Here is a 14,586-nt window from a genome sequence, read left to right as displayed (position 1 = left end):
TTGTTACTCCAATTATTGGTGTAAGGTGTGGGCAGCTGTTGAGAGAGTATAAACTTTCGTGTCAATTGCCACCCATGTCATATTACATTTTTATTTTTTTTTTTAGAACAAGAGAACTATACAAATATACATCGCAGCTAAATACACTTTACTTATTTACACACAACTCTGTGCACACGAACACACAAACACTGAACTTGTGATTCATCATAATAGAATTATGAGGGTATAGAGAAAGAAATGCTGATCGCTGATTTAAAATAAGATATGATTTTAAGGCTTATTTTAAATAATGAAAGAGATCCTAAGGCTTGTTTCTTGTGGGAATTCCTTCCTTCCCAGAGTTTGGAGACGAAAAACTGAAAGGAAAATTTCACAAAATGTGTCTTGGCAGGTGGATGAACAATATTCCCCTTAGCTGAAAATCTGATGTAAGAATGTTGTTCGTGAGCCAACCTGAGCAGATTTCTGAATGTTTTAGGAACTAGTGAGTTATTATTTAAAATTTTATACGCTAGTATATACAGACGCATTCAATTTGAAAATATTCTCAAAAGTTAAGATTCCAAGGATATGATCATATAAAGGAGCAGCGTGTTCCCTCGCACCGGCAAAGAAAATGTGTCTAATGCACTTATTTTGTATTGTTGAAATCCTAGTTAGGTTGGATTTATAGGGCCATGCCAAAATACCGTAAGATAAATCTGGCTAAATTAAAGAATAGTGCACATCTGTTCAAGTCTTCAGATTAACAGACTATCTTAGTTTACATATGATTGCTATTTTTTTTGGATATTTTGCTATGGCCTGCTTTAATTTGTTGCTCCCAGCTTAAGTATTTCTCAATATAGACTCCTTAGAAGATAGCTTTCTGTTCAGGATTCAGTTTAGGATTTGAAGTACTCAGAATGATAGTGCACTGTGTATAAAAATTGGCAGGAAAAATCCCACAGATATATTTACATACATCAGGTTATACTGTACGTCTTCATGATGAAAGTAAATACCGGTATTAAGTTTTAGTTTGGGATGTACAAATTTCGATTCAAAGACCTAAGTTAAATACATTAACGCCTGAACTGGAAGGGCACATACCGTATGGAGCTTTTATTTTCTTCATATGCATGTGCATGTTTAAAGATTCTTCTTCTATTGCCAGATTGTGCAATCTTACACCTTATTTCATCTTTAAAGTCTATACAGCTCCAAAGAGACTTGAACAAACGTTAGACACAGTGGACAGTTCTGCTGAAACAGAGAAGGTGGAGCAAGTGGATTCAAGAGAAGATCTTTCATCCAGAGGTCTGGACATTGTATGTCAGCTTGAAGAGACTCCAGAGGTTTACATAGAGAAGAAGCTGGCTCGCGATGAGCAAGTTTTTAAACCAGAGGATTCATTGAGGAAAAAGAGCTTGCTTTCTACAGAAACGGTAACAAAGAAAGAGAGCCCTGAAATTAAGGTTGTACCAAATATACAAGCGATGCAACCAGAAACCAAGATGATGTCTGACGCGTCTGATGTTGTGAAAGAAGTTGAAAACCTTCCAGACTTGGTGCTCAAGAGCGATGTGCCACAAACTAAGCCGGAATTTGTCGATCAAGTCGTGACACCAAAAGAGGCTGCGTCTGTGAAAGTAATATCCAAAGAAAATGAGATTAAAATGAAGAAAGAGCTTAAAATGCCTGAAAGAGGTACTTTGACAAATATTTATACATGCGCCTTCTTTCGAATATCCACACTCTTTACACACTTTATACAAAGTGTTCTTTGTCTTGTCTTGCAATGCTTGTCGACTAGGCAAGTGAAACGATCTTAATCTTATGTTCTTCTTTAGACATGTAAAACCATACTGTTCAGATATTTCATTCCATACTCTTGATTTTGCAATACACAGTAACTGTCAAATAAATTTATTCAATTTTTATTTAATGAAGCATGCGGTCTGCTTTTTTTTTTAATGCAGTACCTATATGCATGTTATCTTTTTTGATTGTGACAATGACTTGCTTTTATTTAAAGTGCCAGTTGATGAGAAGAAGCCAATACCTGAGGCACCAAAGCCAACAGTGACGCCACAAAAAGTTTCTCCACCTCAAGGTACTGATTTGGATTCCATGTCTTCTGTTTTTTTTTTTTTGTCCCTGTTCTATGCCTGTAGGTACAATATGAGATTGGGTGGCTAGATGGTATTTTGTGACCCTTTTCATTTGCATTTTGAAAATTCTGTAATGCAGCACATTTTTTCATGCATAATATCAATTCTTGACTTCAACATTGGCATAATTTTAGTTAAAGAGCCAGCTGTGGAGAAGAAGGCAACCCCTGAGGCACCAAAGCCAACGGTGGTGCCAGTTGAGAAACAAGTCTCTCCAACTCATGGTACCGTATTGGCTTTCACATCTTCTGTATTTGTCCGTATTCTCTTTAATACAATTGTCTCCTTAATACAGTATGCAATGTCTGTGTTAGATGTTCCTCTTCATGTGTCTTTGACATTTTTGCAATGCAGCACCTCTTTCCATGCATAATATCAATTCTTGTTTGTGAAATTGGCATGCTTGTATTTAAAGAGCCAGCTGTGGAGAAGGTGGCAACACCTGAGGCACCAAAGCCATTGGTGGTCCCAGTTGAGAAAAAAGTCGCTCCACCTCAAGGTACCGTCTTGGCTTTCACGTCTTCTGTTTTCTTTTTTTGTCCCTGGTTTCTTCTTTTGTGTCCTTAATACAATATAAGATGGCTGTGTTCAGTGTAATAATACAAATTCTTGACTGTGAAATTGGCATGCTTGTATTTAAAGAGCCAGCTGTGGAGAAGAAGGCAACACCTGAGGCACCAAAACCCACAGTGGTGTCAGTTGAGAAAAAAGTCTCTCCACCTCAAGGTACCATCTTGTCTTTCATGTCTTCTGTTTTCTTTTTTGTCCCTGTCCTCTTCTTCTGTGTCCTTTATACAACATGTGATGTCTGTGTTCGGTGTTCCTCTTCATCTGTAATTTGAAAGTTTGTAATGCAGCACATCTGTCCATGTATAATATAAAATCTTGTTTGTGACACTGGCATGCTTTTAGTTAAAGAGCCAGCCGTGGAGGAGAAGGCAACACCCGAGGCACCAAAGCCCACAGTGGTGCCAGTTGAGAAAAAAGTCTCTCCACCTCAAGGTACTGATTTGGATTCCATGTCTTGTGTTTTTTTTTTTTTTTTTTGTCCCTGTTCTTCTGTGCCTGTAGGTACAATATGAGATCGGGTGGCTAGATGGTATTTTGTGACCCTTTTCATGTGCATTTTGAAAATTCTGTAATGCAGCACATTTTTTCATGCATAATATCAATTCTTGACTTCAACATTGGCATAATTTTAGTTAAAGAGCCAGCTGTGGAGAAGAAGGCAACCCCTGAGGCACCAAAGCCAACGGTGGTGCCAGTTGAGAAACAAGTCTCTCCAACTCAAGGTACCGTCTTGGCTTTCACGTCTTCTGTATTTGTCCGTATTCTCTTTAATACAATTGTCTCCTTAATACAGTATGTAATGTCTGTGTTAGATGTTCCTCTTCATGTGTCTTTGACATTTTTGCAATGCAGCACCTCTTTCCATGCATAATATCAATTCTTGACTGTGAAATTGGCATGCTTGTATTTAAAGAGCCAGCTGTGGAGAAGGTGGCAACACCTGAGGCACCAAAACCAACAGTGGTGTCAGTTGAGAAAAAAGTCTCTCCACCTCAAGGTACCGTCTTGGCTTTCATGTCATCTGTTTTCTTTTTTGTCCCTGTCCTCTTCTTCTGTGTCCTTTATACAACATGTGATGTCTGTGTTCGGTGTTCCTCTTCATCTGTAATTTGAAAGTTTGTAATGCAGCACATTTGTCCAGCATAATGTAAATTCTTTGTGAAATTGGCATGCTTTTAGTTAAAGAGCCAGCTGTGGAGAAGAAGGCAACACCCGAGGCATCAAAGCCCACAGTGGTGCCAGTTGAGAAAAAAGTCTCTCCACCTCAAGGTACTGCTTGGCTTTCATGTCTTCTGTTTTCTTTTTTTTGTCCCTGGTTTCTTCTTTTGTGTATTTAATACAGTGTGAGATGGCTGTGTTAGGTGCTCTACTTCATGTATAGTTTGAAATTTTGTAATGCAGCACATCTATCCAGCAAAATATAAAATCTTGTTTGTGACACTGGCATGCTTTTAGTTAAAGAGCCAGCCGTGGAGGAGAAGGCAACACCCGAGGCACCAAAGCCCACAGTGGTGCCAGTTGAGAAAAAAGTCTCTCCACCTCAAGGTACTTTCTTGATTTCCATGTCTTCTGTATTTTTTCCCCTCCATGTTCTCTTCTTCTGTGTCCTTAATACAACATGTGATGGCTGTGTTAGATGTTCCTCTTCATGTCTAGTTTGAAAGTCTCTCATGCATAATATAAAATCTTGTTGTGAAATTGGCATGATTTTATTTAAAGAGCCAGCTGTGGAGAAGGTGGCAACACCTGAGGCACCAAAGCCACTGGTGGTCCCAATTGAGGAAAAGGTCTCTCCACCTCAAGGTACCGTCTTGGCTTTCACGTCTTCTATTTTCTTTTTGTGTCCCTGGTTTCTTCTTTTGTGTCCTTAATACAGTATGAGATGGCTGTGTTAGGTGTAATAATACAAATTATTGACTGTGAAATTGGCATGAATTTATTTAAAGAGCCAGCTGTGGAGAAGAAGGCAACCCCTGGGGCACCAAAGCCATTGGTGGTCCCAACTGAGAAAAAAAGTCTCTCCACCTCAAGGCTTCCGTGTTTTCTATTTTTTTTCCTCCCTGCTCTCTTCATCTGTGTGTTTAACATAACATGTGATGTCTGTGTTCAGTGTTCCTCTTCATGTCTAGTTTGAAATTTTGTAATGCAGCAGATCTGTCCAGTATAATATTAATTCTTGACTGTGAAATTGGCATGCTTGTATTTAAAGAGCCAGCTGTGGAGAAGGTGGCAACACCTGAGGCACCAAAGCCATTGGTGGTCCCAGTTGAGAAAAAAGTCGCTCCACCTCAAGGTACTGTCTTGGCTTTCACGTCTTCTGTTTTCTTTTTTTGTCCCTGGTTTCTTCTTTTGTGTCCTTAATACAATATAAGATGGCAGTGTTCAGTGTAATAATACAAATTATTGACTGTGAAATTGGCATGCTTGTATTTAAAGAGCCAGCTGTGGAGAAGAAGGCAACACCTGAGGCACCAAAACCCACAGTGGTGCCAGTTGAGAAAAAAGTCTCTCCACCTCAAGGTACCGTCTTGGCTTTCATGTCTTCTGTTTTCTTTTTTGTCCCTGTCCTCTTCTTCTGTGTCCTTTATACAACATGTGATGTCTGTGTTCGGTGTTCCTCTTCATCTGTAATTTGAAAGTTTGTAATGCAGCACATTTGTCCATGTATAATATAAAATCTTGTTTGTGAAATTGGCATGCTTTTAGTTAAAGAGCCAGCTGTGGAGAAGAAGACGACCCCTGAGGTACCAAAGCCCACAGTGGTGCCAGTTGAGAAAAAAGTCTCTCCACTTCAAGGTACCGTCTTGATTTCCATGTCTTCTGGTGTTTTTTTTTTGTCCTTGTTCTAAATATGAAATAGCTGTGTTTGGTGTTCCTCTTCATGTGTATTTTGCAAATTCTGTAATGCAGCACATCTGTCCATGTTTAATACCGTTTCTTGACCAGCATGCTTTTATTTAAAGAGCCAACTGTCATGAAGAAGGAAACCCCGACGGCACCAAAGCCCATTGTGGTGCCAGTTGAACAAAAAGTCTCTCCTACTCCAGGTAGAGACTCTTTACATGTCTTGAATGTCCTCTTCTTCGATGTCTACAATAGAGTTGGAAATGATTTTGATTTGTTCTTGTTTTTGCATTGAAATATCTGTTCTGTATCACACTACCTTTTTCTTTTTCGATACATATTATAATTTCTTCATTGTAACAATGCCATGCTTTCATTTAAAGAGCTGACTGCTGAGAAGAAGCCCACACCTGAGGCACCAAAGCCAACAGTAGCACCACCTGAACAAAAAGTCTCTCCTCTTCAAGGTAGTGTATTATGTCCATGTCTTCTATTTTTATGTCACTATTTCTTCTGTGTCTTCACCACTTCTTTATATGTCTTTACGTGCACATCTTAATTTTTTTTGGTTTGTTACGTCATGCATTGATTTAAAGAGCCAACTGTGGTAAAGAAGGCAACACCTGAAGCACCAAAGCCCACAGTGGTGCCACCTGAGCAGAAAGTCGCACCTCTTCCTCAAGGTAGAGTCTCAATTTCCATGTTCTTCATGTTTTCTTTTTAATTTTCAACTCCTCTCTTTTTCTGTCTTCAGTACTGTTTTTAGTTTGTGTTGCTTTTATAAGGACTTTGTGTGGTCTGTAACTTAGCTCGTTCCATAGAAATGATCTTTTTTTTTACTTTGACATTTGCATGCATTTATTTAAAGAGCCAACTGTCGAGAAGAAACCAACACCTGAGGCACCAAAACCAGCAGTAACACCACACAAAGTTTCTCCTCCTCAAGGTACAATGTTTGTTTTCATGTCTATTATTTTGTGCCACTATTCTTCCACTTTCATCATAATTTCTTAAATGTAACAATAACAATGACATGCTTTCATTTAAAGAGCCGGCTGTGGTAAAGAAGCCCACACCTGAGGCCCCAAAGCCAACAGTGGTGCCACTTGAAGAAAAAGTTTCTCCTCCTCTAGGTAGTCTCAAACTCATTTATCCTTTTCATCTTCTTGCTTTGTCAGTTGCATGTTATTTTGTGTTCTTTGAAATATACATTTCATCCAGTATATAATTCATGTAATTCCATGCATATGCTGATTTTTGACTCTGACCGTGACATGCTTTCATTTAAAGAACAACCTGTGGAGAATAAGCCGACGTATGAGGCGCCAAAGCCAACAGAGACTCTAATTGAGAAAACAGACTCGCCTCCTCAAGGTAGAGTGTCTGTTTCCTGTTTCCAAGTTTTTTGCATTTTCTTTCAAGTTTGTATTTTGTGTTATGTGTCACCACTTTACTTGTGTCAGACTATATTTTTTACCTTGTGTTATGTAATGCTTCCAGTCTCTACATTTTTGCAGTTCTCGTCTTCCCTATATTCTGTATATTACTGTTTGTTTGTTTGTTTGTGGTGGATTTTATTGTCTGATTGTGCTTCTCTGTCTTCAAACTAATAATTATTTGTCATATTCAAGCAAATATCTCATTCTTTGTGTTCTACATGCATCCTACTAAGGATGTTTATTTTTATTATTTTTTTTCTCTCGAACCATTAGACTTTCGAATCATCTGCCTTGAAACATAGTTAAAAGTCGTTCTTTAGAACCATTTAAAGTTAAGGCTCTTCCATACTTAATTGATTAATTTGTCATGGTAGTTCTGGTTTTTTAAGTGGTGTTTGTTTATTGCATACATTTCTACAATCTGTATATACATATACAGTATCTTGCAAAAGTATTCACCCCCTTGGTGTTTGTCCTGTTTTGTCACATTACAAGCTGGAATTAAAATGGATTTTTGGGGCATTAGCACCATTTGATTTACACAACATGCCGACCACTTTAAAGGGGAAAATTGTTGTTTTATTGTGACACAAACAATAATTAAGATGAACGGCGGAAATCTGGATTGTGCATAAGTATTCACCCCTTTCATATGAAACCCCTAAATAAGAGCTGGTCTAATCAATTCACTTCATAAGTCACATAATTAGTTGATTAAGATCCACCTGTGTGCAATCAAAGTGTCACATGATCTATCACATGATGTCTGTATAAATCAACCTGTTCTGGAAGGACCCTGACTCTGCAACACTACTAAGCAAGCAACATGAAAACCAAGGAGCCTCCAAACAGGTCAGAGACAAAGTTGTGGAGAAGTATAGATCAGGGTTGGGTTATAAAAAAATCCCAAACTTTGAATATCCCACAGAGCTCCATTAAATCCATTATAGCAAAATGGAAAGAATATGGCACCACTACAAACCTGACAAGAGAAGGCCCCACCCACCAAAACTCACAGACCGGGCAAGGAGGGCATTAATCAGAGATGCAACAAAGATGCCAAAGATAACACTGAAGGAGCTGCAAACATCCACAGTGGAGATGGGAGTATCTGTACATAGGACCACTTTAAGCCGTACACTCCACAGAGTGGGCGGGGCTTTATGGAAGAGTTGCCAGAAAAAAAAAAGTAATTGCTTAAGAAAACACATTTGTAGTTTGCCCAAAGCATGTGGCAGACTCCCCAAACATCTGGAAGAAGATTATCTGGTCAAATGAGACTAAAATGTATATTTTTGGCGATAGTGGCAAATGCCATGTGTGGCACAAACCCAACATCCTGAGAACACCATCCCTACAGTGAAGCATGGTGGTGGCAGCATCATGCTGTGGGGATGTTTTTCATCTGCAGGGACAGGAAAGCTGGTCAGGACTGAAGGAAAGATGGATGGCACTAAATACAAGACAATTCTGGAGGAAAACCTGTTTGAGTCAGCCAGAGGTTTGAGACTGGGACGAAGGTTCATGTTCCAGCAGGACAATGACCCTAAACATACTGCTAAAGCTACACTGGAGTGGTTTAAAGGGAAACGTTCAAATGTCTGAGAATGGCCTAATCAAAGCCCAGACCTCAATCCAATTGAGAATCTGTGGCATAACTTGAAGGAGTTGGAGCAGTTTTGCCTTGAGGAATGGGCAAAAATCCCAGTGGCTAGATGTGCTAAGCTAATAGAGACATACCCCAAGAGACTTGCAGCTGGAATTGCAGCAAAAGGTGGCTCTACAAAGTATTGACTTTGGGGGGTGAATACCTATGCACACTCTAGATTTCTGTTTTTTCTTCTTAATTATTTTTTGTGTCACAATAAAACAACAATTTTCCCCTTTAAAGTGCATGTGGTGTAAATCAAATGGTGCTCACCCTCCAAAAATCCATTTTAATTCCAGCTTGTAATGCAACAAAACAAGACAAACACCAAGGGGGATGAATACTTTTGCAAGACGCTGTAGTGGTTTTGCATAGTGGTTTTTATTGGATGGTTTTATACAGTAGTTTTTATTTAATAGTTGGTGTGATGTCAAATGACTTTTACTGACTTCATAAAGATATAGATGTAGATGGACATTACAGCCAGATGTCTAAACCAGTGGGTCTGAAACTCAGGGGTCCATGAAGCATAGGCAAGAGTCTGTGATTTTTTTTTTTTTTGTGGAAATCACAACCCATTACAAAAGTTATCATTTATTATTGAGGTGTTATAGTTGTTAACGTGTTTGAGTAGTTATCTGGGTTTAATCCAATTACAAAAACATAAAAAATAACTTAAAAAAAGGAAGTCTGTAAATAATGTCAACTTGACTCTAATAATTTTTTTTTTAAATGCATTCAGAATACATTGTGTAGAAAGTTCAGGAACAGAAAGCTCTATGGCTATAATAAATACCCAAAATATCATTATACACATTTAAATATTTAACAGTTATTCCCTGAAATCGAGTCGTACATGGGCTGACAGGCAATGAGGCGCGTAGCACCGAGTTGTTTCTAAGCCATGTACGACGAGATTGAGTGGAGTAACTCTTTTATTCTATCCACATTCACTGGATTTTGAGAAACAGAGCATTTTTATTTTTTGCAAATTGATAAATAAAAACTTTAAACAAAATGTCCAACAAAATCATTTCCGCTTAGATTGTAAACAAACCGGCGGAATGACAGGAGCAATTTGTGAAAAATGCAATAGTAATAATTCTTGAAAAATTGCGCTTTTTTTGTATTTATGGGGTTTTGTTTTCAAGTAGAGTCTTTATTTCATCCTTGGTTGGTTCAGCAACACGATCCACCATTTTATTTTTCTCTAGTCACAGTATATGAGCTGATATCCTAGGAGTAGAGTAGCCAATCAGAATGCGCGATTGCTCATATCCAGTGAATGTGGATAGAATAATGTTCATGATGTTCAGTTCCATACTGGGGGGCCAGTGGAATTTATTTTACAGTTAAAGGGGTGCCTGGGTGCAAAGTCTTTTGAAGCCCTGAGTCAACGACTCATCTGACTGAATATAACACACAAGCTTGCAGTGTTGCGGTGCTGTGCTGCTTTATTTATGTCATCCTTCATCATGAACCTTATTATGACTGTTTTCTCTTTTTAAATGTGCTAACCTGTGCAGATCACGGTCCTGTTCAAACTCCTGGGCCAGTCCAGAAAGGTATGTTTCTACTTTTTTACCTGTACACTACAGATTTTAATAGTGCAAGATACGCTGTTAAATATTAATACTGCAATTGAACTCCATCGGTTTTGTTTCTTTTTATTGGTGCTCTGTGTATTGTGTCGTTTGTCAGCCTTGTTTCTTCAGTCTATGTTTGTCACAATGAAAAAAAGTGCCATATGTGTGTGGAATGTGTTGGCAATTAGTCAATTCTCATCACAGATACTGTATATGGAAGTACATTAAAAAGTCATCAGCACCCTGAATTGGCTAAACTCAAATGTTACTGCCATCAGTCATGTTGAGTGTTGTGTATTGTATTTCGTTGTCCTGTGTCTTGGATATTGTGCTGTTTGTGATGTCACATTTATTGCCTTAGAACAATATCTTAAACCCACTGATGAGCAAAGGAAACAGGATAAGCCAATCTTAATAAAAGTTACTAGAAGATCTAAAGACCAAGAGGAACAGCATAAAGTTGTGGCCCAGGCAAACATCAACAAGACACAACATGAATGGCAATCTAAAAAGTCAGAGGTGACCATTCAGGAAACCAAAAAGGCTGAAATCTTTGAGAAGGATGAAATACATTCAAAGTCTATGACTGAGGTTAAAATCCCTCAAAGCTTTGGAATAAAAGAAGATGTAAGGGAAAGTAAGACTGATAAAATAAAACATTCGGAAAAGAAACAAGAACATACGGAAATAAAAGAGCAGAAGCATTCTGAACCTGGTACTGAAGTTCCATTGGCAGACACCAAAGGGGATTTCAAGAAGGAAAAAATGCCAAAAGAAGTGAGTCCTAAGCCTCCAAGACAAACGATCAAAAAAGTGTCCAAAATACCATCAACTGAACAGGGATTTGATAAAGTGGTGCTAAAACCAGTTGCAAGGTCTGATAAATCAAAGGCTGTATCTATGAAGAAAAAAGAACTTACACCAACAGCTAAAAGGATAGAAGAAGGGGTGGCACCAAAACTTGTGGTTCCAGCAGCCAAAGGTGAACATAAAGAGCCTGAGGTACTCACAAAAGCAAAAAGAGTTCCGACAGAGAATGATGAGGTGGAGAAATGCTCTTATAGATCATCAACGGATCAGGAGAAGTCAGAAGAAGATGAAAAGCCAGACAAAGACGATAAAGTCAAAATTCAAGTAAAGAAGACAGAAGAAAGTCCAAAAGAAGGAGCAAAGCCACTGATAATTAAAAAGGGTAGACACATTCAAAAGGAATATGAAGAAAAAGAGGACATATCACTAAAACCAGTGGAACACACAAAAAAGGATGCTGAGCTTGAAAAGATCTCACCAAAGGTTGAGAAACTGGAAGAAGAAAAACTGTCACTGACCACATTAACCAAAACAAAAGAAAGTCCAAAAGAAGAGTATAAAACATCTGCTTTCAAAACGAGTGGTTCTCTGTCAGAAACAATTATGGAAGAAGAGAAAATATCTTTGAAACCTGTTGAACTTTTCAGAAAAGAAGCTGAAGTGAAAAGGACTCTTTCACCCAAAGTTGAAGCCCTTCCACTGCACAGGAAGTCCAGTGCAACAGTTCCTAAAAAAGGCTCACCTAACGATTTAACAGAGTCTGTTCCTCTGAGAAAGGTCTCAATCTCTTCCCAACAGAAAAATGCATCACAGGAACTTCCTGAAAAAGAAAAACTATCACTAATCAAAGAGTTATCTCCTGGAGTTTTGCAGCTACAAAAGATTCCAACTCAGAAAGAAGAAGAAGTATTTGAGGAAGAATTTAAAGATGAGAATGAGGAAGAAGAAGAAGAAGAAACATGGGGTTGGGAGCTTGTTCCTGCTGAAAGTTATGAAGCAGAAAAGGTTGATTCCACCTTGGAGAATGGAGCCATTGAAACTCCAGGAGGCACAAATGACGAGAGAGGTGAGAGGGAGACCAGAACCTCACCATTGGTATTTCATGCCTTCCCCGGCCTTCAAAAAATAATCACATATAATATCATCCTCTAATTTTACCTCCATAGTTTAATTGTTTGACAAATTTGGCTCCATCTTCCTTATTGTTTCAAGTATGTTCCTTGTTGGATTTTTTTCCCTTCCCTTCATTCTTTTCATAAGCCCATCCATCCTTTTGATGCAAAAGTTTTTAACCATTTTGTTTGGTTTGGTTTCTTTTTAGTGTCTGTAATTGTCTGTGCCTGGATGTCTGTCGCTGTGTTTGTTGTTTGTCTTTTGTAAATGTCAAGTATTATTTGTCCAATACTGTTTCCATCTGTTTTTTTTTCTGTTTAGGTATTTTCTTAATCTCCACTTCTAAATGTACATCACTCATTTACATCAACTCTTTCAATAATATGCACGTCTTGTTGGTTAAGAACATTTTACATCTTCTTGGCTTCCATAACAAATAAGTGTGAGTATAGGTTAAATAGAGTTTGAACAGCAACTGCAATTTTGTGCTGCTATTACAATATTTTAAACAGATGGAAAACCCAAGGAAGAGACACCATTTGGCAGAGGCAGAGGGCTTAAACGTAAGGACAATTTTCTGATCGTGTTAAAATAAGTAAGCATTAATAAGCCCACACCAGGTTTTCTAGTAGCAACTTAACAATCGTCTTCCTAACACACACCTTTCAGCACGCCAAACTCCATCTCCTGGTGACCCAGGACGTGGAAGAGGGCTCAGACCCGGTGGTGGAGGTGACAAACCTCCTGGAGAGTCACCCTTTGCTTTCCAGCTTAAGGCTGTCCCTCTTAAGTTTGTGAAAGAGCTTAAAGACGTTGTGTTGCTGGAAGCTGAGTCTATTGGTTCCTCTGCTGTGTTTGAGTGCCTGATTTCTCCTTCTACTGCTATAACTTCATGGATGAAGGATGGAAGTAACCTGAGGGAAGGTCCAAAGCACAAGTTCACGTCTGATGGAAAAGACCGAAAACTGGCCATTATTGACGTTCAACTCTCTGACAGAGGGGAATACACATGTGTTGCCAAACTGGGAAATAAAGAGAAGACCTCCACTGCCAGACTTATTGTTGAAGGTGAGCACAGTTTTGAGTACAACCTTATTTCATACTGGTATCTAAACCGTAGCAGTACTCCTGGGTACATTCAGAATAACCACTTTACCTTTTATCTTAACCAGAGCTGCCTGTTAAATTTACCAAGACCCTGGAGGAGGAGGTGAATGTGCTCAAGGGACAACCCATGTACTTGACCTGTGAGTTGAACAAAGACCGAAATGTGGTCTGGAAAAAGGACGGCAATGTACTCGAATCAGTTGCTGGCAAGGTTGCCATCAATATTATTGGACTGCAACATGCTGTGACAATCCAGGATGCGAATGATGCTGATGCTGGGATTTACACATGCGAATGTGAAAATCTCACCACTCAAACAACTGTGAAGGTTATGGGTATGTATACCGTAGCAGTATATTACCACATTAAATTAAACATCTTCAAAATGAGGGGCAGCATGGTGGTGTAGTGGTTAGCACTGTTGCCTCACAGCAAGAAGGTCCGGGTTTGAGCCCCGTGGCCGGCGAGGGCCTTTCTGTGTGGAGTTTGCATGTTCTCCCCGTGTCCGCGTGGGTTTCCTCCGGGTGCTCCGGTTTCCCCCACAGTCCAAAGACATGCAGGTTAGGTTAACTGGTGACTCTAAATTGAGCGTAGGTGTGAATGTGAGTGTGAATGGTTGTCTGTGTCTATGTGTCAGCCCTGTGATGACCTGGCGACTTGTCCAGGGTGAACCCCGCCTTTCGCCCGTAGTCAGCTGGGATAGGCTCCAGCTCGCCTGCGACCCTGTAGAACAGGATAAAGTGGCGACAGATAATGAGATGAGATGATTTTATAACAGTGAATAGAATCAGCCCCAAAAAATAGAGTGTTAGACTAAACCACTTCCTGTTTATTGGAGTTGAATGGATGAATCAGGAGTCAAAGACAGACAATAATGTGGGGGAGGGGTGGGGGTCATTTAGTTAATGTTTTATGGATAAATTGGGTCTAAAATGTACATCAAGCATTGCTGTTGGTGAAAGTTTGTCATAATTTGCATTATTGTTCAACACTGATTCAATAAAAATTTATTTTGTGGAAAATAACAAAAGGTTTATTTCAGAGACGCAAAATGTACCCCGAATTCTAGAATGACTAGTACAGTACTAGTCAAAAGTTTGGACATACCTTCTGATTCAGTGGGGGTTTTTTTCTTTATTTTTATTAATATTACTCCAGTTGTGGTGTCGAATCAGGCTATTTACTGTATATTTATTATTTACTATATACTGTTTGATCTCAAACACATTAAAAAGATAAGATATTCCATTAATTACCTTTTGACGAGACACAGCTGTTAATTGTAAAGTATTCCAGGTGACTCCCTCATGAAG

The 14,586-nt window shown here is 38.9% G+C and overlaps 1 protein-coding gene across 1 annotated transcript in view; it reads left to right on the top strand.

The window, feature by feature from the left end:
* Positions 1 to 14,586, top strand: part of ttn.1 (titin, tandem duplicate 1) — a 211,255-nt gene that overhangs the window by 76,634 nt on the left and 120,035 nt on the right. Inside the window, exons 56-71 of the mRNA XM_060928917.1 lie at positions 1,195 to 1,692; positions 2,021 to 2,098; positions 2,291 to 2,380; positions 3,069 to 3,158; positions 3,359 to 3,448; positions 3,906 to 3,995; positions 4,182 to 4,271; positions 4,446 to 4,529; positions 4,837 to 5,019; positions 5,163 to 5,246; positions 5,433 to 5,522; positions 6,861 to 6,944; positions 10,184 to 10,222; positions 12,679 to 12,729; positions 12,836 to 13,234; positions 13,339 to 13,608. Of these exons, the coding sequence (XP_060784900.1) occupies positions 1,195 to 1,692; positions 2,021 to 2,098; positions 2,291 to 2,380; positions 3,069 to 3,158; positions 3,359 to 3,448; positions 3,906 to 3,995; positions 4,182 to 4,271; positions 4,446 to 4,529; positions 4,837 to 5,019; positions 5,163 to 5,246; positions 5,433 to 5,522; positions 6,861 to 6,944; positions 10,184 to 10,222; positions 12,679 to 12,729; positions 12,836 to 13,234; positions 13,339 to 13,608 (2,310 nt within the window). The remainder of the gene's footprint in view (positions 1 to 1,194; positions 1,693 to 2,020; positions 2,099 to 2,290; positions 2,381 to 3,068; positions 3,159 to 3,358; positions 3,449 to 3,905; positions 3,996 to 4,181; positions 4,272 to 4,445; positions 4,530 to 4,836; positions 5,020 to 5,162; positions 5,247 to 5,432; positions 5,523 to 6,860; positions 6,945 to 10,183; positions 10,223 to 12,678; positions 12,730 to 12,835; positions 13,235 to 13,338; positions 13,609 to 14,586) is intronic.

This window comes from Neoarius graeffei, chromosome 9 (assembly GCF_027579695.1).
Source record: "Neoarius graeffei isolate fNeoGra1 chromosome 9, fNeoGra1.pri, whole genome shotgun sequence".
Lineage (NCBI taxonomy): Eukaryota > Metazoa > Chordata > Actinopteri > Siluriformes > Ariidae > Neoarius > Neoarius graeffei.
Note: the sequence above shows the minus strand (reverse complement) of the source record. Positions and strands in the feature narration are given on the sequence as shown.